Source organism: Phoenix dactylifera, chromosome 1 (genome assembly GCF_009389715.1).
Source record: "Phoenix dactylifera cultivar Barhee BC4 chromosome 1, palm_55x_up_171113_PBpolish2nd_filt_p, whole genome shotgun sequence".
NCBI classification, from domain to species: domain Eukaryota; kingdom Viridiplantae; phylum Streptophyta; class Magnoliopsida; order Arecales; family Arecaceae; genus Phoenix; species Phoenix dactylifera.
In genome coordinates, this window is record NC_052392.1 from 28,853,472 (window position 1) to 28,877,225 (window position 23,754).

General features: G+C 39.0%; 3 protein-coding genes across 7 annotated transcripts; 1 reads left to right on the forward strand and 2 right to left on the reverse strand.

Annotated features, from left to right (window-relative positions):
* Positions 1-979: 979 nt before the first annotated feature.
* LOC103696278 (cytochrome b561, DM13 and DOMON domain-containing protein At5g54830-like) lies at positions 980-4,689 on the reverse strand. The gene has a single exon (XM_008777844.4). It carries the CDS (start codon positions 4,404-4,406, stop codon positions 1,653-1,655), a length of 2,754 nt encoding a protein of 917 aa, XP_008776066.2. The 5' UTR covers positions 4,407-4,689; the 3' UTR covers positions 980-1,652.
* Positions 4,690-7,544: 2,855 nt separating this feature from the next.
* LOC103696277 (probable purine permease 5) lies at positions 7,545-17,648 on the forward strand. Of its 5 annotated transcripts, none has more exons than XM_008777842.4 (3): positions 7,546-7,694; positions 10,680-10,738; positions 16,106-17,648. In XM_008777842.4, the coding sequence occupies exon 3, from the start codon at positions 16,114-16,116 to the stop codon at positions 17,164-17,166; it is 1,053 nt and encodes a 350-aa protein (XP_008776064.1). In that variant the 5' UTR covers positions 7,546-7,694; positions 10,680-10,738; positions 16,106-16,113; the 3' UTR covers positions 17,167-17,648. The 5 variants fall into 5 exon arrangements, with proteins under 5 accessions (XP_026656630.1, XP_008776064.1, XP_008776065.1 ...); XM_039131251.1 differs by lacking the exon at positions 7,546-7,694 and adding an exon at positions 7,721-8,609; XM_026800829.2 differs by lacking the exon at positions 10,680-10,738 and having other exon boundaries at positions 7,545-7,694; positions 16,082-17,648.
* Positions 17,649-18,362: 714 nt separating this feature from the next.
* LOC103696276 (chorismate mutase 2, cytosolic-like) lies at positions 18,363-21,194 on the reverse strand. The gene is made up of 6 exons (XM_008777841.4): positions 21,086-21,194; positions 20,768-20,987; positions 19,402-19,488; positions 19,180-19,323; positions 18,986-19,078; positions 18,363-18,794 (listed from the first exon to the last, which is right to left on the reverse strand). The coding sequence occupies exons 1-6, from the start codon at positions 21,109-21,111 to the stop codon at positions 18,543-18,545; spliced, it is 822 nt and encodes a 273-aa protein (XP_008776063.1). The 5' UTR covers positions 21,112-21,194; the 3' UTR covers positions 18,363-18,542.
* Positions 21,195-23,754: the final 2,560 nt, after the last annotated feature.

Consider the following 23,754-nt stretch of genomic DNA (forward strand, 5'->3'; position numbering starts at 1 on the left):
CGCTCACTCTCTCCTTCTATTCTTCTTTCTTGGCTCCGGTTGGGTTCGGCCGGTACGGGCCCTATACTATTTTCCATGGCTGAACCGTACTGGTCAGGGTCTGGACCGGTATGGTATGTGCTGAACCAGCCAATATACCATGGTCAAATTTCAAAAACCATGCCTGCATTCTAAGTGTAGCAACAAAAAGGTCTAGAACTCAACATAGCCAGTAGCTTTTTGCTATTGAAAACTAATTGGCATCATCAAAGTCAAAAGAAATAATGTCCCTTTTGGAGGTGTTACCAGAAATCAGCATTGATAAATTATAATGCAGAGTAAGCAGAGGCACATTCGATTAATTGCAAGAACCAAGCAAACCCCCAAGGCTGAAAAAGATTTTATGCAATCTGGCTCTTCCGAACAAAGCAGACTAGATAGAAATGCTGACAGAAAGGTTATCTAGGTATACTGAAGGCCATCATATAATCAAATCAACCAAGATGGCACTTTCACCTCTGCCTGAACTATCAATCCATTTCCTAAACAAGCCACTATCAGTTAAAGAGTCTCAACTCAAATCAAGTAGCTCCATGGATAGGGAAAAACTAGAACCAGATTCTTGATAGCATTGTTGAGAAAATCAGAGAGATTTCTCCAGGCAGAGACTTCTCTCTTAGAATGAATCCTATTGAAACAAGTGTTTGGCAAGCTAACTACAGGACTCATGACTTTTAAGTCAATCCATTTCTGTGAAATGCAAAAACAAGATTTCTATCCACTTCGTGTTCCTTTTTTCCTAAACAAGATAATATGGTAATATCAAATCTAAATATAGACTAGCAAATCTTGATGTATCGAGCATATTCATAGTTCATAACCAGTCATTAAATTCAAGAAATCTCAATAGTTGCAATTACTGATGCTAATTATGAGAAAAAGCACGTAAATACTAACATTCGATGAAGAAATTGCCGCCACACTTAAGATAAGTGAGACATATAAAATGATCAGCACTACATAAAGAAACTTGATCAGAAAATTGTACTAACATAAGACAGAGTTTGTCTTTCAACCAGGGAAACAATAGCCCCTAGGAAGTAAGTATTGGGATATGATCCAGACAATGCTAATCGCAAATGTGCAAATAGCAGAAAACTTTGCTGAACATTTTTTTTTCAAAAAAAAAAAAAAATCTTAAGTTCGCCAGTTTAACAGAACAAATTCCTTCCATCACTTCTCATATAGATGAGCATAACCTGAAGCAATGATCAAGGACAACAACAACATAATGACAGCTGCTCGTCTGAATTTATGTTCCCATGCATGGCAATTTATATCACCCAAAAATCAAGAATATTTTTCACTGGCCAAGTAATAAGAGCTGAGACAAATTGTGAATCAGTTATCGAAACAGGTTTCTATTCTTACTGTGCCAAAATCCTGTACATATACAAGTCATATGTCTGGTGCAGACTTCAGCAGCAGTGCACCAGAAATGTTGCAAAATATTTCATATCCAGCACCATGTTCTGTGAGTAGATAAAGTCCTTGCACTGCAAGGATCCTCTGCGGTAGTCAATCAATATGGCTCCAGTTCCCTCTATAATTAACAAATTCAAGGATTGAAGCATACAATGTGTCATGTTGGAATAAAATAGAAAAAATGTTTCTTATCTGCTAAGAGGTTCAAGCTGCAATTCCATTATTCCAGATGGATGGGACTCTGGTTTAGTAACAGCTCTGTCAGGCTGTAGCAGATCGACTGAATCTTCTTCTTCATTGTTTCCCAACACCCAGTTGCCTCTGACAGAGCTCCTATCCCTTTGCTTCAAAAGCATATATTCTAAGTAAATAACTAAAAGTACACAAGCCAAAACCCATAATATTAGGGCCCAAGTAAGTCCTTCAACATTCTCACTGTCATATCTATGTCCCAAATGTTTCATTCCACTAAAGAGTGCCGCAATTCCAACCACAATAGCAGACCTCCCTATGATAACATGAAAATATTCCCAAATAATCCTCTTTGAACAAGCAACCTCTCCATGCTCTGCTCTTTTAGGCCGTAAATACGCATTTATTGGCTGGGCACATGCTAATATCATAGCTGTCAAACCAAATTTTACATGTACTGAACTGATATAAAAACCTCGGAGTTCAGCAGCCGCGAAGAGAACACCAAGTAAGACAATAGCTATGCCGGAATACTGCAGGTAGACATGCAACTGGTACCAGCCATCACCTTTCACATGCTTCAAGTACCTTGCAGCTAATATTCCACCTGGAAGCAATATACCCCAAGCAACAAACATCATAAATCCATGAACAGCTAAAACAGGGCGCAAGTCCTGCTCTGCCTCTGCTGATCCTCGTAACAACAGAACCCTGACAGGCCTACTGCTTGTGACAGAATGCATGTTCCTCTCATTCAAATGGTCTGCTGACCATTGGGCGCCCATGGCCCAAACAACTTTCAAAGGAGTAGTCGGATCAATAATATTCTTGCACTCTACCCTTCCACTACATGAAGGTGATAAAGGACGAGTGAACTCGAATGTTATGATGCCATTTTCTGATCTACATCTCACATAGGTTAGATTTTCGGAAGTTGGATGCACATTCATGGCATCCTTTCCATCTATCCAATAGGTGTCCACATGGCCCTTGCCGTCATCATCTATCCAACCTACATATGCGAAGCTATTTATCATTCCACTTCCAAACCCAATTGCAAGGTATCCACTTTTTTTCTCACCCCGAGCAGCCATTGAAATTGAACCATCTGACAAAGTCCAGAACAAGGAAACTTGTTGATCATCCAAGAGAACACTATTGTTATACATATCAGAGAGACCACCATCGACCACTTGAACTTTCCAGCCCATTTTCTGCTCGTATAGGGAATGGTAATAAACTAGGTCAGGCGTATTCCGATCAACAGACCACACTAATTCCGTTGGGCTGGATGGGACTCCCTCAGCCTCTGGTCCACCTGCATAAATTACTTCAGTCATATTACGCGACGTCGCATTCCCTCCGAGAGAATCAGATGTGATGTAGAGTGCTACATAATGCCCGGCTTGGACCGAGAATGTCACTGGCACACCCCTTTCAACTCTCAGCAAGGGAGCTTCTTTCTTGTTGATATAAAGAGCCTTTGTCGGGCTGGGAGGATTCGGGTAATGCAATGCAGGCCCTGAAGACACAACCAGCAGCGTCTTCCCATCGGCGATGATTAGATCCTGATCCTCCTTGTCTTTTGCATCCAGCGGCCCCAGGCAATCATTCACCTTCATCGACACATCGAAGTCAAAGTACCCGTAGGTCGTGAGGCGAGGGCCGCCATGGTTCTGAGGGAGGTAGTGAGGGCGGAGGGTGTCGGGCGGTCGCATCAAACCCAATGCCCATATCACTGTCATGTTGCCGGTCATGTTCATCGGCACATCGTAGTTCTCGTCCACGGACACCAGTGGACGCACATATCGGATGAAGGAGACCCCATCCCTCCGGTGCCCGTACACCAATTTGGTGTTGTTCACCATCACGGTGGGGTCTGAGCCTTCATACGCAGTATCCGGGCACACGCCCTTGAACTTGCCGTCCTTGCTTGGGAGGCACTCACTGTATTCAGTAATGAAGTAGTCCTCCGCGAAGGGAGTGGCATCTTCTGTGAACCAAGCCACCGCCACATCGGCGTGGATCATGGAAGGGGACGGCAACCCGGGCGCCGCCCACCCAAAGGCCATATAATACTCTGATCCAACTGCAGCTTCTAAGCCTAAATCAATGGAATTGGATTCAGGGGAGAGCGTCCATCGTAGGCGATACCTTGGAGACAGGGTGAGGCAGTTGTCGAACATCGTGGGCTGGCGGTGGATCCGTCGCTTGCTCCGCCTGGACGACGGCGAGGGGGCAGGGGAGAGATCGGGGCTGGGGGCGGGGGCGTCGGACTGGTCGGCGCCAGGGGGTCCGACGACGACGTGGCCGAAGTCGGAGGCCGTGGCGGGGTCCCAGACCGCGATGACGGAGATCTGGTCCCAGGTGGCGTTGTCGGAGAGGCGGACGGTGAAGGATTCGTTGCGGAAGGTGCGGTTAAGGGTCTGCTCGGAGATCGGGGATCCCAGGGTGAGGTTGCGGAAGTCATCGCCGTTGGCGCCCCACCACCGGACTTGGCCGGAGCCGGCGAGCATGTCGAACTCAAGTACTGAGAAGGAGCAGCCGTCGAGCACCCGGACGACGCCGCGGAGCTGGTGCTGGACCATGACGAGGTCGGCCTCGAAGCCGGCGAGGGTGGTGTTCCTCCGGCAGCCGGCGGCGGCGAGGGAGGAAGAGATGGGGAGGAGAGAGAGGAGAGAAAGGACGAGGAAAAGGCGCGGATTTTCCGCCATGGGAGGAGCTCGATCGAGATCTGGCGCTCGATCCATCGGGAATCGATGGTTTGGGTTAGGGTTTCGGGCGAGGGGAGGCTTTCACGTGGGTCGTTAGGGACGGTGGTTGGGTTTGGCTTTCGGGATGGTCCATGGTCCCCTCACTAGGCGTTGGGTTGGGGACGGGCGCTTCGCGGGCGGCGGAATGCGGCTTCCTCGGATTTGAGAAAGCTTCCATGCTCTTCCTTTATTGTCCAAAGTCCATAGTTCTTTACTTTGTTTGTTGATCTTTGCAATGGAGTCAAAACTAGTTGGCTTGGACGCATTTCATGGAGATGGGCTGTTATGTTAGACTTTATTGGTGATGACAACAAGCTAGTTTAGATCATAATGACAACAAGCTATAATATCAAACTTTCATTTATTATATCATCAAGAGCTCTTCTTTTACTTCTTTTTTTTTATCATTTAGTCTAATGTTATTCATGATTATATATTTTTATGTAGATAATATAATATGTTTCTAGATCTTAGATACAAATAATTATTTTTTTTACTCTTATAAGTACTTCATCCATAGTGTCTATGCATGATATATATATTTTTAGGTTTGTGGCTCGGTCTTGTGCTGAGACCTTAAAAAATTACCTATCTAACTCTAACCAACACCCAAGCTCCTCTCTCTCTCTCTCTCTCTCTCTCTCTCTCTCTCTCTCTCTCTCTCTCTCTCTCTCTGTGAAAGAGAGAAAGGGAGGAAAGACCTTAAAAAAAATATTTTTTATAATGAATATTAAAGATAAATTGACAATGTTCAAATAATTAGAGATGGTCTATCTAAAAATTCAAACCCAAAAGCTTCCTCAAGAAGTCTCTCTCTCTCTCTCTCTCTCTCCCCCCTCTTTCTTTGAAAGAGAGGAAGGGCGGAAAGACCTTAATTTCTTTTTTAATAAAGAATATTGAAGGTAAATTGACAATGTTCAAAAAGTTAAAGATAAACTATCTAAAGATTCAAACCCAAAAGCTCCCCAAGAAGCGGCGAGGCCTGAATGTTTGAGGATCCCCAATTCGCATTATATATGCATTTGATATGAAAATGATTTAAATGCAAAACAAGCGAGTGCAACAAAACCTTATATGCATGCTCTTTTAATCAAGTCATGCTACTTTCATGTGAGGTATCTATAATTTTTTGATTTCATTCTTTGTAACTAGGAGAGCATTAAGTTGAGGTATTTGTAATGGTAGAACTTGGAGAAAACAAAACTACTACAATCAAATAAAAGTTTTTTTATTTAAAGAATCCAAGTTGCAAGGCTAGTATAATGATGATCCAATATTTTTAATAACTTTCCCAAGAAAACTTTTCATATGATTTTTGTCGGAACTCAATATAAAAGTTATTTTTTCTTAAAAAAGTGAGGGGCTTATCCCTCACGAGATACACAGGTAGGTCTCAAACCAATGTTATGGGCACCACACCCTCATGCCTTTGCCAAACCCGTTGGCACTCACCAATATAAAAATTATTGTTGGAAGTCTCCTTTTAATAGTTTGTAATGTTGAGAGGGATTTTAGTCCCACATTGCTTGTTTAAAGATTTTTAGATAGCTTTATAAGCATTCATATCTTACACATGTTAAAGTAATTTTTTGGTGGGAAGTTGTGGAGGGAAAGCTAATATTATATTAACAAAGATTGGCACTTGGTTTTTATCCGTTTTGCATAAAATAACTGCACTAGCAGTTATGTTTTGAACAGGCACTATTCCAAAGGTTATGTTGGTTCAGAGTTTAATTCAGGGTTATAAATTGCCAATATCCTTCACAGATTAATATAACTTCTTCTACAAAATCTTTCATTTCGTTGTTCTGGGGAATCCTAGTTTTGCTGGCTAGGATTCTATTTTGATTTTGTTGTATCCTGGAGCGAATTTGCTGGATCACCAACAGCAACATAGTGAGGCAAAATTCGCTTAAGGACAGTGATAATTCACGCTTCAAGACCGGTTTCAAATACTAGAGTTCCTCCTGCATCAATAATTATTCCTAAAAACAATTCATTACAAACCAAGCTGGAAGGACCTTGCATATTTTATTCTAATTCCATGCCCATGTAACTTAATTGATTCTTTCTAATCCCTCTTACAATGGATATGGAAAAAATCGAGCGAGATGCTTCCATTTTCCTTTCTATTATAATGTACGTGCTACAAGTATAGCTGAAATACATGATAGAATTTGATAGGTTTTGAGTAGTAATGCAAGACTACCAAGCAACCTCACAAACAACACTTGAAAAATCAAGGTCAACTTTCCGGAGTTGTTGCTTCTTGCAGGGCTGCCGGCCAAGCATGCGGCTCTAAAGACAATTAATTGAGTCCTAATCCTAATTTTCTATATTATTTATGAGGGCTGATGACGATTCTCTATCTCTATCAACATATAACATAAACTCACCTTAAAACTCCCAAAATATATTCAACCATGCTGGCCAGTCAACTCTAATTTAGTTCAATAAAAAAATTAATTTTATCAGAACCAAGGGCTCACTCCCAAAATAAAAGAAATTAAAATAAAGTAACATAAATTAAATTAATTATAAATTACTTATATATTATGCAGTAGATGATTGAATAAGACAAAATATAAATGTCCCATTTTGTTTCAAATCTTGCTAAACCATAAATCATTGTGTAATGTCTAAGATTGAAATTAGGACCTTTCTATTTACGAACTAATCAAATATTCAATTCAGAATATATTTGGATGATTGAATTAAAAATTTTATAAATTTCGTAGGTTAGAATAGTACGATCAATAAAATTATAAGATTATATGCTGGGCTAAGCCTATTTTCATAAATATTTAGAAATCACTTTGAAATAAACCAGTCCAACTTTTATATAAAAAAAGAATTTTAATAATTTTTTCTTATTTCAGTAAAATTTAGGCTGGTCAACTCCAAAATCACTTATGAATATTTATAAATATAGATTTAATCTAACTTGTTGTATTAGCCTAACTTACAAATTTTATAGAATTTTCAGGATAATCAATCAAATTAGATTCTTAATAGTATCAGTAAGTACATAACCTAGACATCTGCTATGAGATTCAGCCGTATCTTGACCAGGAAATAAAATCCGGAAAACCCTGACAAGACAAGCGTATTTCGGCGGTCGGAAGAAATATACGCGTCGAGCCCCTCGGACTGTCTGCGTAGAATCGGACGAGAGAAAGGCGTGGCCGTCCATCTGCTGCTATTATTGTCTCGACGACCGACAGTCACAGGCCCACAGAGGAAAATCTCCGTCTGGGCTCTCGCGGCGTCGAATCCCACCTCGAGGTACGACTCTCTCTCTCTCTCTCTCTCTCTCTAAAACCTCTCCTCCTCGAATGCCGATGACTCTTGCCAAGAATTCCCCAGTTTCTGCTGTTAATCCTCCTTTCTTACGGCTATCTTTTTATATCACTCGCCGTCCATTTTATTCTCAGAAGTTAATCTTTTCTACAAGGGAAAAGAAAGATCCTTTTGAGATAAAGCTTAAATAATTAGGCTTATGTAGTTGACTGTCTGTCCCCTATCTTTGTGCTGTCATCGGTGGAGATGCGGTGACGAAATTGCGCACTTCTTTAATTTGAATCTGCTTTTGCATATCCTGGATTTTGCAAATTGAATCATTATTTCTACATGCTAGAAATGGCTAAGATTCTGGCTTTCTTTTTGTAAAAAGATCAGCATCTCCTGTTCTTCATTTTTTTGGGGCGTGTTAGATCATGCAAATGTTGATAACTGATGAGCATGTGCGTTTCGTATTGATGCATAGATGGTTGGTAATTTCTTTGGTCTGAAGTCCCATTCATATGTTGTTGTGGAAGACGGGGAGTGTTGTATGTTTGACTAAATTTTGGTTTTGGTTAGCTTGTGATCAATGCTGAAAATACAGGCTGCATGCTTGATACTTCGTCAATTATGTGTTTGCCATATTATAGCTGGAACGTAGTCGAGAATAAGGTCTAATGGAATGAGTTGATAGGAGAATTTTCACATGGAAAAGAAGGTTTCTAGTTTTCTACTCTTTGAGGCAGAATGACTTGTTTCCAACTTCCTCAATATGTATCAGTTTTTCAGTGTGCTTGATTGTATGGTGACTATTCTTACAAGCAACTCAAGTGAATGCTTGTCAGGAGACGAGTGGGCCAGGCATGGGGGCATTGTGTAGAAGGGCCAGTAATCATAAGCAAGGAGTATCTTGACAAGGTAGAGTTTGCTTGCATCGGTTACATTTGTTGGAGTTTGGGACTCGGCCTTTTCAACAATAAGGACGTCAATTAATTTTGGATATTAGGAAGGGCGCAAGATTGTGTTTGTGTAGATGGTGGTGGAAAAATCTATCTGCTAAAATATTATAAACCTCTTTTATGTGATTTTATTGTTTTCTCTTTAATATTTAATTAATGGCTTTCTGCACACACTGAATAAATAAATTAAGTTTTGATGTTGCCTGGTTTGAAGCATGCTATGAAAGGCATTTCCTTTAGAGTAGAATTCGCCATGCCTATAGTGCAAACAATTGATGATGGTCTACTCACAAAATATAACAAATCGCTTCGTGTTCTCCTTGAAGTGCACTCTAATGAAGGAGAATCAAGGTCGAACCCAAATTAGCCAGATCTAGATGCATTGAATATCAATTTAATTGAAGTAATCTCTCTCAATTCTCTTATATGTGGACATAATCCTCTTCTCAAATGCTTAATAGCTATATTTTTGAGTCCACTCATTTAGTGCTCTTAATTCTTTTCTCTAATTTTGGTGTTATTCAGATAGAAAGGGTTATTGTTCTAATTGATGGGAAGTGCAATCCTTTTCCTAGCTATAGATGTGAAAGGGTGAGTATGATTAGATGCTTAAGCATCCTTTTGTTGAGTACATCTCTTCATATAATCTACCCATTCATCAAGGGTTGTGTTTCTTGGGATTACCATATGCATCTTTTCATGAGAATGCATCTTTTCATCTATGGAAGTCTTCTGAAGAGTCCGTTTGCGAAGCATCCCTTTGGGATGTCTTGTGAGAAGAGAAAGCGTTTCTACGCTTTTTTTTAAGATACCGCATAAGAAACAATTAGAGATGTATCCATAAAATTTTTGTAAAATTTTAAGAGATCAAAGAGAAACAAGGATAAAAAATTAATTCTTATTTATTTAGAAAACCAAATTATTTGGGAGTCTAAAATAAGTTTTTATATTTAACTAGGTTTATGTTTAGATAAATATCCACTATAGAATTCTAAAATCTATTAATTAACCAATGGATGGTAGATGGAAGACATTGCAGAGGTGTAAGGGTTGAATTGGGAGTTCCATTAGAACAGTTCTAGAGTTAGTTGTTGGCAAGATCATAGAAAAGAAACTTGTCTTGTCAGTTCATTTCCATGGACAAGATGCACCTGAGTTTAGAAGTTTGTCTTTTAATGGATAATGTTGATGGAAGTGTTGTCCTGAAGCCGAGACTGGCTTTCCAAGTTAGAAACAATGGGCCTTGAAATTTGGGTTCTAGTTTGAAACTTGAGTAAGGAGCTTGATGGGAGATCTAGATATGTGGTTGTCTTGGTCCAAGAAGAGTGACTCAGCTTGTTTGTTCTTATCCCTCTTTGATGACTTTGGAGATTGAGCTAAGCCTGTACGAGAATTGCTGGCTATGTAGTCCTATTGTAGAAGAAACCTTCCTCAAGAGGAAATGAAAGATGCGGACCAGCTTCTATCCATGCTTGTATTGCTCTCTTCAGATGTAATTGCAGGCTCACATTGTAGAGGTGGAGTATTATCATTGCTTTCTTCTGATTAAGGAGCACTATCTTCTTTGTGGAACTTCATTTGAACTCCTATTGTGCCACATGCTTCAAGTCTTTCCTTGAGGAGTAATGCATGGGGGGATCCTTAAAAGATAGAATCTTGTCAAGAGTTGGCTTAAAGTTCATAGAAAGTGGAGGAACCAATGGGATGTGGTGGTTGCAATTGAGATTTGGTTGTCTCTACACTATGCTTTCACTTGGTGAGTTGGATTTGTGGCCTCACATAGTTATCTGCTCCACTAGTGAGTCAATTGGAGGTTTTATAATGTCTGAGGATATTGGAAATATTTTTGAACAACTTTTCAGATTCTATGGCTCTCTGTTGAGACATTAGACTTTTTAACTGTCTTTAGTTTGAGAAGATCTTCGTTCCTTTCAAAGAGTTGTTTGATGATTTTTTTATCGCTTTTCATTTTTATGGTTGTAATTGTGTGATCAATCATAATGATGCTGGGATTTTCATAAACTTGCAGGATCAATCCTTCTTGAGGTAGAAACAAACAGAGAAGCAGATTTCCAAAAGAAAACTATGGTATTCCATACGTACCACTAAAGATAATTCAACATGTTCATATTTTGAGGTTTCTTAATCTGTGTTAAACTTGGGTTTTAATAGCTGTCTAACTACTTAGAGCTGCTTAAGATTTGTAGAGATTCTGTGGTTCTCCAAATTTTAAATTAGAGGGGATGTGTCTAAAGAGCTTTTTATCCAATTTTCATGCTCCTCAGAATTTACCTTTTCATTGTTTTAGAATGTTTGCTGAAGCAATTGTAACTTAAAGGGGCATGGAAAGATGCTAGTATGTGATCTATGAGCATCTTTTTGCAAGTCTTTAATTGCTTAGGTAACTGCTGCTTCTGCACATTGTATCCATTTTAATTTGTATTCTTAAATCACTTATAGGGTATTGTTGGACTTCTTGCAACCTACTTAGACCTGTGCTTTTAGAACTTTTTTATCTGAAAATTTAAGGTGGTTCTGTTATTTTTAATGTTTTATCATGGTTATTCATTTGTTGTTTCTCTTGGTCTATAAATGATTTCTTTATGAGATGATAGTGTTCTCCTCCAAAATTCATTCAAATTGCGAGGAAGCTATGTGCTATTTGAATTAGTTCTAGTATTTTTGAACCATGGGCACGTCCCAAAATTGCATCAACTATTCAAAACTTTTATCTTATGTTGCTCTTTCTTATTACTTGAGTAATTTTATTATACTTCCTTTTGACATAATAAGACCTAGTATTAGCTAACACTTGCTCTAAAAAGGACTCAATAACTTTAAAAAGTGGGCATAATACTAGTCAAATATACTATTTTCTTACTAGAAGATTGATTGAGTTTTGTGTAAAGATCGTAAGGTTATACTAGGTAAGAGTTTATCCGCCCAACAAAGGTTGGTAGTCTTGGATGTGCATATTAGGAAATGGAAGAGAAGGACTAAATAAAATAGGAATCCAAGGACTAGATGGTGGAATTTGTGAGGAGAGAAATAAATAATTTTTAATAATAGAATGTTGAAGGAAATTGAGATCTAGATGAGGAAATTTATATCATGTGAGAAGATATGGCTAATAGTATTAAGAAAGTGGCTCCAAGAAAGTTCAGTTGGCTATCTAGTAAAAAACACTTAATAGTGGAATGAGAAAGTTCAGTTGGCAGTTAAAGCCAACAGAGAGTGCTATAGAAAGCTACCTAAATGTAGGAATGTAGAAGCGTATAGAAGTCATAAAGTGGTTAAGAAGGAAGTTAAAAGAAAGGGTAAGAGAGGCTAGATTCAAAATACGTGAAAAGTTACATTGCAAGCTAGAAATTAACAATGGGAAGAAAGATATCTGTAAGATTACAAACTTAGGTTAAATGAATTGAAGATAAAAGTCAAAAAGTTTTTATTAAGAAAGATGAGTTTAGAGAATGATGGAGGAGTTATTTTGATAAGCTATTTAATTAAAATCATGTAAACAATTTAGATGCACTACTAGTTCCATTAAGGATAGAAATGTTAAGTATACACAAAGAATTAGAGTATCTGAAGTAACAGAGGCAATGAAAATGATGAAAAAAGAAAAGGCGGTTGCACTTGATGGAATCCCCATTGAGATTTGGAAGTGTTTAGGTGATGCAGGAGTAACTTGGTTGACTAATTTATTTAATAAGATCTTAAATACCAAGAAGATGCGTGATGAATGGAGGAAGACCACTATAGCGTTGCTTTATTAGAATAAAAGTGATATTCAAAATCGCTGTAACTGTCGTGGTATCAAACTCATGAACTACTATGAAATTTTGAAAGTGGATGATTCAGCATAGATTGAGGTGTGACACAAAAAAAAAAATTAAAGAATCGATTTAGTTTCCTTCAGAGGTTAATGAAATAATATAGAGAAAAGAGACAAGATCCTCATTTGTTTTTTATTGATTTAGAAAAAGTATATGATAAAGTTCCTAGAGAAGTCTTATGGAGGGTGTTAGAAAAAGAAAGAAGTTTGCATTAGATATATTAATCTGATTAAATATATATACAGTGGAGTTGTTATTAGTGTAAAAACTACTGATGATAATACTAGTGAGTTTCCTATCACAATAAATTTACATCAAGAATTTGCTCTAAATATTTATCCTTTTGCTTTAGTTATGGATAAGCTTTCTAGGCATATTTAAGATGATATTCTTTGATACATTCTATTTGTGGATCATATTCTCTTATTGGACAAAACGAACGTTGGAGTTAATTGTAAGTTGGAATTATAGAGGAGAGCATTAGAATCTAAGAGCTTTAGATTAAGTAGGGCTAAGATGAAATGCATGAAATATAATTTTAGTAAAATTAGAAATGAAGATGAAGGTGGAGTGAAAATTGAGGATCATGGAGTTTCTAAGAATGATCATTTTCAATATTTAGGATCAATTATTAATAAAGGGTAGATTGAAGAGAATGTTGTCCATATGATTAAAATAAGTTGGATAAAATGAAGAAGTATAATTGAGATATTATGTGATTGTACCTGCAAAGTTAAAGAAAATACTTTTTAGGACAACCATTTGACTGGCTATGCTTTACAGTATAGAATATTGTGTAGTTAGAAAACAACATGCACATAAGATGAGTACGGCCGAAATGCGAATGTTGAGATGGATGCATGCTAATATAAGAAATGATAGAATCAGAAATGAAGTAATTCATAGAAAAGTAGATGTAGCATCAATTAAGGATAAATTGAGAAATAAACGGCTTACATGGCTTAGCCAAGGGATGTACCGGTACAAAAGAGTGATTTGATATATGTAGAAGGAAAAAGAGGTTGAGGTAGACTTAAGATCACATAAGATGAAGTAATAAGGAAGGACTTGACATCACTATAGTTTTCAGAAAGTGTGGTCTCAAACACAGCAGAATGGAGGAAAAAGATTTATGTAGCTGACCCCAATTAGTTTGTGGTTAAAGCTTAGTTGAGTTAAGTTGTAGCGCCCTTTGTAATAGTAATAAATATTTTTGAGATTAAATTAGTAACATGTGATAAAGTTATCCTAGACATTATTATCGCAATAGAAATTATTTTTCAAAGGGTGTTAAACAAAGAGAACTAGATGTATCTCTTGGTTTCATATGCTTGATGAAATGAGTTTGGTGGTCTTTTCAAGCTTAAAACGCTACTAAAACCTTGTGCTAGTGAAGTTGTACACCTTTATGGAGTAATATGTGGCATCATTTCTATGGAAACTCACAATATCCTTCTAGGATAATCTTGGGCTTGTGTTGGGATTGTGAAGCATAAAATCAATACCATTCATAAGCCTTTGAACATGGAGATAAGAAGATTGCACTCTATCTAATAAAGCTTGATGATGTAAAAGTTGGCCAAAGCAACATTGTGTTTATCTAGGGAAATTCCTATCTCAAGACTGATAGCAGTGACTACAGAACAAATTACAATGGGCTTCTCATACACCTTTACCTAATGGTTAATGTCGGGATACGAGAAGGTTGAAAGTGTGGAAAATTGTAGATTACTTAGATGCAGAATTGCAATCAAAGTCATGACTCACAATCAAATCAGAATTGATTGTTCAGCCTTAAAACATGAGTTTTTGATTTTCCAAATTAAAGTTGAGTTTGGTCTGAGTCATCTTGTCTAATTACATATGTAGTGTATCTTAAGTAGTCTTAACAGCAAGGCAATGGTTGGGATTGATTTGCATTTATCGAACATCAAACTTCATTTGAAGTGTTCAAGATTTTGTATGGATTTTAGTTAAAGCTTCTCTAGGGAGTCTTGAAAACTTTCTCGAACCTTCATATCTTGATCTTCCATGATTCTTATGGTTTTTTAACTATGATATAAATTGTAAAAGGATAAGATTATTCAATAGGCATTTAAAAGAAAGTAGTTCTGAAGAATTAGTAGGAAAAAGGTTTGTGTGTCACATTATCTAGCTGCTCGCGTAAGGGTTTGTTTGTCACATTATCTAGCTGTTTGCATATGTCAGTGACAATTGCAGGCATCTTATCTACTGTATCGAGAGTCGAGGGAGGCTGCTGCGAACTTTGAAGATCTGCCTCCAAAATCTTTGTAGCTTTAAGTTCTTTCATAAAGCAACCTCTAGTTCATCTGAGCAATGTTGTCATGATACATCTTCCTAAAGGCACATAAGTCAAGCTCTTCCATATTGTATTCTATTTGGCTATGAATAGGAACTAAGACTATATCTTCATTAAAGTCTTGACTGAAAAGGTGGGTAGTGTCTTAATTGTCTTTACCTTGCATGTGGAGAGGAGTTTCCCCGTGCAAGTGTCTGATATCTTAAGTAATTTCTCATTTAGATGGATGACAAGATTTTCTCTTGATATTATGTCACTTGCCTCATTCTCTTTTGTTTCTCTATTTTAGCTACTTAGTTAAAGCTAAGATATCCAAGAGGTTGAACCACATGTTTTGGATTGGCCATGTTCCTCTAAACCATAAGCTGAGCTTCATCATGACGTCTCAATGAAAATGTAGGATAAAATGATCATATGTCAAGTTGTTACTATCAAGGTTTGCCTAGCCATATCGGATAGTTTGGGGCATACCAAACTGCACCTGCCAGCAACTGGGATAGTTTGACCATCTAATTCGGTCCCAGATCAAAACCGACTTGAGTCGGGGTGAATTGTTTGGTTCTGCTTGGTTTCAAGCAGTTTTGGGTTGTTTCGGAATTAAACTAGGTCCATTGCTTTATAACCCTCCTTCCTCCTATCTCCCAATCCTTCTCACCTCTCTTGATCCTCTCCTCTCTCTCAATTCTCTTTACTAGAATTAGGGTTCCACTGTTGCCACTACTGTTGATGATGATGATGAAAATGACAACGATGATGATGACAATGGCCATCATGGTCGACCACGACCATGGTTGGAGGTATGCCTATCCCTCCCTGCCTCCCTGTCCTCCCTTCCCCCTGCTCCCTCTCCATCCCCCTAATTTCGGTACATCTCGTGTAGGTACGATATGTACTGGTAGCGTACTGAACAATTAGCTGGTCAGTACAATCCTAGGTATCGGTTTGACAAATTTTGGTTGTTATAAATAATGCCTTCATTAGTTATCTTAAAAGTACAACCTTTTGAGTTGACATAAAATTACAGCTCAGAACATTATGTACGAGGTTGCTTAGCCCGACCAAACTCAATTCATTGAAATATGGTAGACTTATGGCTCTTTAGGGTGGGACAAGTCCTGTACAACACCCAATATGCATGCCTTGTCATATACATTCTATATACGCAAGTAACTGACTGTACACGTTGTTTTTTAAGCTCAAGGAGGAAGTTCATTGTTTGGTACATATGCTGACATTTGATCACTCTCCTTCTGGTATGCTGTGCCATGCTGAAAGAGCGTTAATTTTGCTTCAACTCAGGAACAACAATGGAGGCAACTGGATCCACTTCCTCATCACAGAACAAAGTGGCTGAACTTACTTCCTTGGCTTTGGAAACATATAAAAAGAAGCCTCTTTCTTATTGGCTTCTATTGATTCTCAGCAGCAGTGCAATGCTTGTGGCATTCCCTGCTTCAAGCCTCCTGTCCCGTCTTTATTATGCCAATGGTGGCAAGAGCAAGTGGATAATTTCCTGGACGGCAGTTGCAGGATGGCCATTAACTGCCCTCTTCTTAATTCCTATGTATATCTGTGGTAAAATATCGCCAACTCCTCTTTCCCTTAAGCTCTCTCTTTGGTACATTCTACTTGGCTTCCTTAGTGCTGCGGACAACCTTATGTATGCATGGGCTTATGCATATCTTCCAGCATCAACTGCTTCTCTCCTTGCATCATCTTCTCTTGTGTTTTCCGCTTTGTTTGGATATTTCATTGTGAAGAATAAATTGAACCTCTCTTCTATAAATGCTATTGTTATTATCAGTGCTGGTGCAGTCATTATAGCCCTGGATTCAGAATCAGACAGATATGAAGGAATCACCGACAGACAATACACCATGGGGTTCATCTGGGATATTCTAGGGTCAGCTCTCCATGGTCTGATCTTTGCACTCTCAGAGCTGGTCTTTGTGAAGATTTTAGGGAGGAGATCCTTTCATGTTGTGCTGGAGCAGCAGGTCATGGTTTCATTCGCTGGATTTGTTTTCACCACAATAGGACTCATTGTGAATAACGACTTCCAAGGGATGCGGTCAGAAGCAAGCAGCTTCAAGCATGGGGAAGTGTCATATGCCATGGTGCTTACTTGGGCAGCCATTACATTTCAGTTGGGAGTTTTAGGGAGCACAGCTGTTTTATTTCTGGCTTCGACTGTGTTGGCTGGTGTTCTCAATGCGGTAAGGGTACCGCTTACCAGCATCGCAGCAGTTATTCTGTTCCATGACCCTATGAGTGGTTTTAAGATTCTATCCTTGATCATCACTGTTTGGGGATTTGGTTCCTACATTGTCGGAAACTCGTCATCGAGCAAAGCCACCTAGCATAGCATTGGTTTCTATGCTCTCCAATGATCTCTTTAGTGTTGGACATTGTCTTCTTACAGAGAGAATAATTGGAGTGACATTTTGCAATCTCTTTTCTATGTTTTAGACAGTTCCATTGGAGCACAAAGTAGATAAATGCTTGTGGCTTGGTTGACAAACCAAACGGCCTCCTTTTGCTGATGTGCTTACAGAGGACGTCAGATGGCAGTGTACATGGCTTGAGACTGGTAGAAAGCTCCTGGCTCTAATTGAGCCGAAAGAAAATATTTCAATTTGGTAAGTTCTTCATAGTTTGATAGTTTGGAGCAATATGTATGTTTACTGGGTTATCACTCTGTTCAGTAATAGGTTTGGTTGCTATAGCATACTAGATTATTCAACTTGTGGATTGGACAGGCAAAGCTAAAAATCTGCTCTTCTTTGTGTACCCCATCATGCTCATCCTTGGCTGCATATGTTATGTCAATTATGTTTTTTTTTGGTGTGTGTGTATGAGTGAATCAGTTGAGTTCCTCCTATCCCAAGATTACATAGTATAATTATGTGAAAATACTTGCTACCCTTTTCTCGAAAAATTGTAATAAAATCGAATGAACTTAGGGATGATTCCGAGCGTTTTAAGTTCTTGGAGGGGCTGCGTTTGCCATCAAAATCACCTTAAGAATTGTATATTTAGATGCTTCAAATGGCTCCACTATGGTCAGCTCTAAGATAGCTTGAAGTCTAGCTTCAGCATGATTCCCTCACGAACGCTTTGCAAGTAGTTTGACTTCTGATAATAGACTATTCTCAAGCTTTTGGTAGCCACTACAGATAGAACTTGCAGGAGACCAGGGTCATTGTATGCCAATGCTTCTAACTCTCAAGAGGCTGCTTCTAACTCCAAAATATACAACTGTGATGCCAATAAATTGACCAATATGGTAAAACTTAACGATTTTAGTATCTAGTGTTTTCAAAGCCAATAATAGGCTAGTAATATAAGGGGGCAAAATTTAAAACATCTTGGTTAAAAATGTCAGTACTCTACTAGCTCATATCTTAGAAATTATCAACCAAAAAAAGAAAATGAGAATCTTTGTGCCAAGATATAAAGAACTAAACTGTACCAATTTAGATTACGGGTTCACCTATAGTTTGTTAACCACAAGCTAGTCCATGCTGAAACCCATGTTTTTAATCAAATTCTAGGATTTAGAATCAAAAGATCATTAGAAGTCCAACTTCCTCAATTAAAAGAAAGCAGAAAAAGGAAAAGGAATCATCAAGCTTCATGGGATGAATCAGCATCCTCGATACAATATGTTTATTTTCTTATTTTGGAGAATCAAAAGTATAAAAACACCATTCTAACACAAAATCAACCAACGTAATCAATCAAGACGACGGAGGAGATACTCAACTTCAACAAGCTTTGTCATGGGCATAACCCACTCATCATAGAGACGACAAACCACCGAGGGGTCTACCTTACACTTGATCTCACCATCAGTGAACTCCACCTTATTACCCTTGTCCTGTAAGGTTACATCTTGCCCAAACACCATAGCCTTTTTCTCTACCCTTTTCTTTACCATCTGTTCAACACGCTCAAATGTTAACAATTTCATCAAAGCATCCCCATCCTGCGTGAAAAAGGAGGATGAAGTAAGTTCAACAGTATACTCTTCTCTCCTCTCATAAAGCCTAAAAAACAAAAGATTAAATATGATGGTTCTCTATCACCTGAGTACGGGTCTTTTTTTATTTTTTTGCAGTAAAAAGGAAAAAATAGCTCACTTTGACTGATATAGGTGTATAAAATAGAGAAGGAGACCTTAGTGCGAATTGCTGGAGTGTAATCTTGTGGAGCATCTCTGAACTTCACCTCTGCCACAAACTTACCATAATGGATTCTTCTAGACAGAGCCTACAAGGGGGAAGAAAGTAAATAATTAGATAAATAAAAATCAACTATTTGCAGCCCATATAAGGTCCGGAATGACCGCAAGTTGATCACGACCGACCTACCTGCAAACATGCAAGATCTGCGGCTGCTGTCGATGCATAGTTACCATCATCACCCTTGACAGTGATTAGTGGAAGCAGATCATTTAAATACATGTTCCATATGGCCTCACACACACTTACAGATGCAGATGTTGGATGCAAGACCTATAATTACATCAAATGTACACACATTTATCAAAGTTAGTGATGCTGAAATCCGAGTGATGAAAGTTGGATACTTGCCTCTGGATAGTCGCAAGGAGGTACGAGCGGCAGCGGTAGATCATCAGGGAAGAAGGGTACTTCTTCCGGGTTTTGATATCGTCCAGCCTGTAACATGTTGAACATGTCTCTAACACTTAATACAATAGGCAATCACTGAAATCGATAAAGATGAAGAGTAACAGAACAATGACCATGACATCAAAGAGCCATGATGCATGATACCTAATTTCTAAATTATAGACCTGAAGATTGAGAGTTGAATGTAATTTAGTATGTCGATAAATAGACCAACTTCATAAAGTGTTAACTTCAAAAAATAAATGAAGATTGCACGGAACAATTTTGCTTATGAATAAGATTATGGAAAATCAATGCTGAGCTAGTTCAGTATACCCACTAGATGCATCATCCAGTGAACAAAGCATAGGAAAACTGGAATCTGTGTGTATAATGAGCCATCCATACTTATCTTTTGATTAAAAAAATTTCTGCATGAAACATATAAAAGAACAAATATGAACTAGAAATCTCCTTTATTCACCAACTGCAGGGATCTACTATTAGAATTATGGACTTCAAATGACATGACCTCCATCTTACACTAAACAGATAAGCAATACCCATTATACATGGAAAAGTCAAAATTTTGCATGCAGGAAAAAATGCACTTACATTTGTCAGAAAGAAAATAAGACAGCCTAGGAGTCATCCACAAATATTGATTATCCATTTCAGAGCAAAAAGAAAACAAAGCAAATGCATGGGGACATATTTGTAATCGAGAATGCAGGATGCTATCTACCAAATCTTTGAGGCATCTGCAAAAAAAATTGTGCTTTTTCGAGCATTTCAGCAAACACTAAGAGTTTGGGACTGGGGCTCTACGAGTTATTTCACCCGAGGCAGACTCTTTTATAACATCTATAAATAGGTATCACAATTACACGATGAATCTACTTTGGTTGGGATTGGGTGTTTGCATATCTGTCCAAATTCTCATGTTCTTGCAACTCAAAACTCTTGTTCTCAACTGAGCTACCTGCCAGCCTGCTGCTTCCCAATGTATGAAACTATAAATGGATGCCCAAGGTGTGCTATTATTATAATATTTTTGCACATCTAAACAACCCCTTCATAACTAGCCAAAAACTGTCCTTTATAGTGGTGGGAGAATGATAGTTGCAGAGCAATTTTCTTAAGGATATAGTGAAAACCCCAAAGATCCAATCATCTAGCAATGAAAGAATTGGGCCTGCTATCAGCTAAAATTTTATAGAGCAATAACATCTAATAGAACCAGATTTTTATCCGGATCCAATTAATTCCAGAACATAGAATAAACAGGGGATTGAGAAAAAACCAAAAAGAAACTAGGGTAAGGGACCTTGGCATGAAGAGACTCGGACTCCCTGACGAAAAACTCCACAAGGGACTGCCCTGACCCCAGGAACGAAGGGTCGTACACCGGGGCGTTGTGCGGGAACCTGGCCCTCTCTATGAGACTGAACACGATCGTATCCTCCTGCCTAATTAGAGCATCCCTCACCGATGCCAGAGTGATCATCCCCTTCGAAGGGTCGCCGGTTTCTGTCTCTCCCGAAGCCCTACAGCACAAGGAAGGAGAAGCGAGCGTAAAGAAGAGAAGAAGAAGAAGAAGAAGAACAGGAGAAGCCATGGAGAGAGAGAGAGAGAGAGAGAGTACCTGTTGGAGACCTTTGTGGAGGCCATTACGTCCCAATGACGAGCGTGCGACTCGAAAAAGGAGAACGGGGGGAAGGAGAATGGGGGGCCGGAAGGGGTTTGTTTACTATTTATAGAAATACTATAAATACGCTTTAGTATTACTTAATAATCTGTTAATTGGATATATCTTTTATTTTTAACCGTTAAGAGGGAATCTATCCAAGAAAACGTGCCGGATGACGACACTAATATCCTGTCGGAATTACGATTGGCGAGAAGTTGGATCCACCTCGGATACGGTAAGAGACGAGGAAGGGGGGAGAAATTGGGGGAGCAGCAAGCTACGGAATCCACTGCGAAACCGCGAGGAAGGGGGGGAGTATTTGGGGTAGCAGCAAGCTACGGAATCCAATGCGAAACCGCGGTCTGTTGGTTGACTGGACTTTTGACTTATGTGATCAGACAAGTAAACGTTGCGTGGAATGGTGGGGGTAGGGTGTCGGCTGTTCATTGCTTGTGATGCAAGTATATGCAAGCTGATGATTCACACTCTCAGGATCTATTTGAATACCAGGAGATTTTATCAGTCCGACAAAATTTTTGATTAGCTTCAATATTACTAAATTACGGTTAGAACCGAACGTTGAAAGATAGGAGACAACTCTAAGAGAAAGAGAGAGAGAGAGAGAGAGAGAGAGAGAGAGAGAGAGAGAGAAGGAGGAAGGAAAGACATGGTGGCCAGCTGAAGTAGGTTGGAGAGGGCAGGCCCCACTATTTTTTTTTTTGGCATAAAATAAATCATCCAATCGGGCTGCTCGCTTGTTTACTCCATCAAATTTTCTAAGTAATTTTGAATGAGGAGTCATTCCCGATGATCGTGCCAATCCGATAAGATCTTGCAATACCTTAGGCTATCTGATTTGATATAAGACCTGCTTGGATGCCGGAGGATCCTAAGACCAATAAGACCCTTCATCTCGGAGACAAACATCAATTGGAAGGAGTTTTTGGAGTTAAAGAAAGAAGAAGAGGAGAGAAGTAGGAGGGACTAGGCTTAGATAGGATCATTTATCTGGCTTTTTAGAAGTTAATATAGATTATTTAAAAAATAATTCATTTTATTTAAAAAAATCAGGAAGCAGAGATCAAACATGCCCTAAATTCATCTCTCTCTCTCTGGTACGCACTCACTTTTGGAGAGAAAATTTCCATCGGTGGACACCTAATCCTTGGGTAATTAACTCCAATATCCAAAGAGTCTTGGAATACCTTGTTGCTGCTAGAATCCAAACTGAGGAGTTGAGGTCGATAGACAATTGAGGTGAAGATGAGGTCGGAATTGAGGCTCCGAGCTATAAAGCTGGGCTGAAGAGTTGGTAGAAGTAGCTGACGGTAAACAAACTAGAGCTTGGGTAGAACGATACCTTGCTAATCTGAAAATAGGAAAAAAAAGTTCTCTTGTCGAAGTTTGTCCGATGGGGGACCCTCTGATGCTTAAGTCAGTCAGATTTTAGAAAAACAAAGAGAGTTTGAAAAAAAGATAGAGTTTCTGAAGAGACAATGGAGAGAAAAATTTACTTGAGGATTTCCCATTTGTCCGCTTATGTAGAGGGAGGTCGACGCCTGTTATTGGATTGGCGGTATGTGCCTTTACCACTTAGTAACGGCTGCCAAGTCATATACGTGGGTAAGAATTAACTACTCCGATCATGCAGTAATGACCGAACACCAATAATAGGTCGTAACTGCAGCTACGATCATGGCCATGCCCTTAATGAGCATTAACTGCCTTCAAACAGACTTTAATGGGAGACACATGGCTCTTCTCCGTTGCTTGGTTTGATCAGAACGTAACTTTGGCTAGCCTTGAGGTCAAGTACTTCGAAAAATACCGAGGTTAGACACCTTAGATCATACGGAGGTCAGGTCGACAAGTATATATCATATCACTTGCCTTTTATTTCCAAGCCTAAGTTTATCTCTGCTCAGGTGACAGAAGTAATATTATTAAGCTGCCCGAGGTCACATTTTGATGCTTCTAGATCCGTGCAGAAGGTTTTAGAAGCGGCATTTAATGAGGATCATTTAATGTGGATTTGCATGGATTGAGATCCTCAAAGCACCATCATTTTGGTATAATTTTTGAGGCAATGATTGGATTCGTCAATAAGATTTGAAATCGTGATCCGAGTGAACTTCTAGTGTTGTTCCCCGATCTGACACGTGATGCAATCAGCTTGGGTAGCTATAGGGGTGCATCAATTTGGGTCATTCTCGCGTCGATAAAAGTTATTATTCCTTTTTCTTCTCTTATTTGCTTTCATATGAGACCTTGAAGCTTGGGTAACTTGCTTGGCTCGAGTTACAATGGTAAGGTCTACGGCCAAAACCATGGAGCTCCAATTGGCTGAGGCTATAAAGAAAGCTTAAGCAGCAGAGCAGCAAGCAGTCAAAGCAGAAAAGAAGGTTGCCTAAGCTGAAGAGAGAGCTATTAAGGTCATGGAAACTTATTTGGCCTTGAAGGAGTTCAAATTAAGATTGTCAAGTGTACCACTGACTCTTTTATGAAAGGCTTCGAAGATTGCCAAGCCCAAGTAGTAAAGCTTCTTCCAACAACATCCTTTAAGTGGGATTGGATGGCGACGACGATCACAATGAAGGTGGGGATGCTCTCTATTTTGTGCTCGG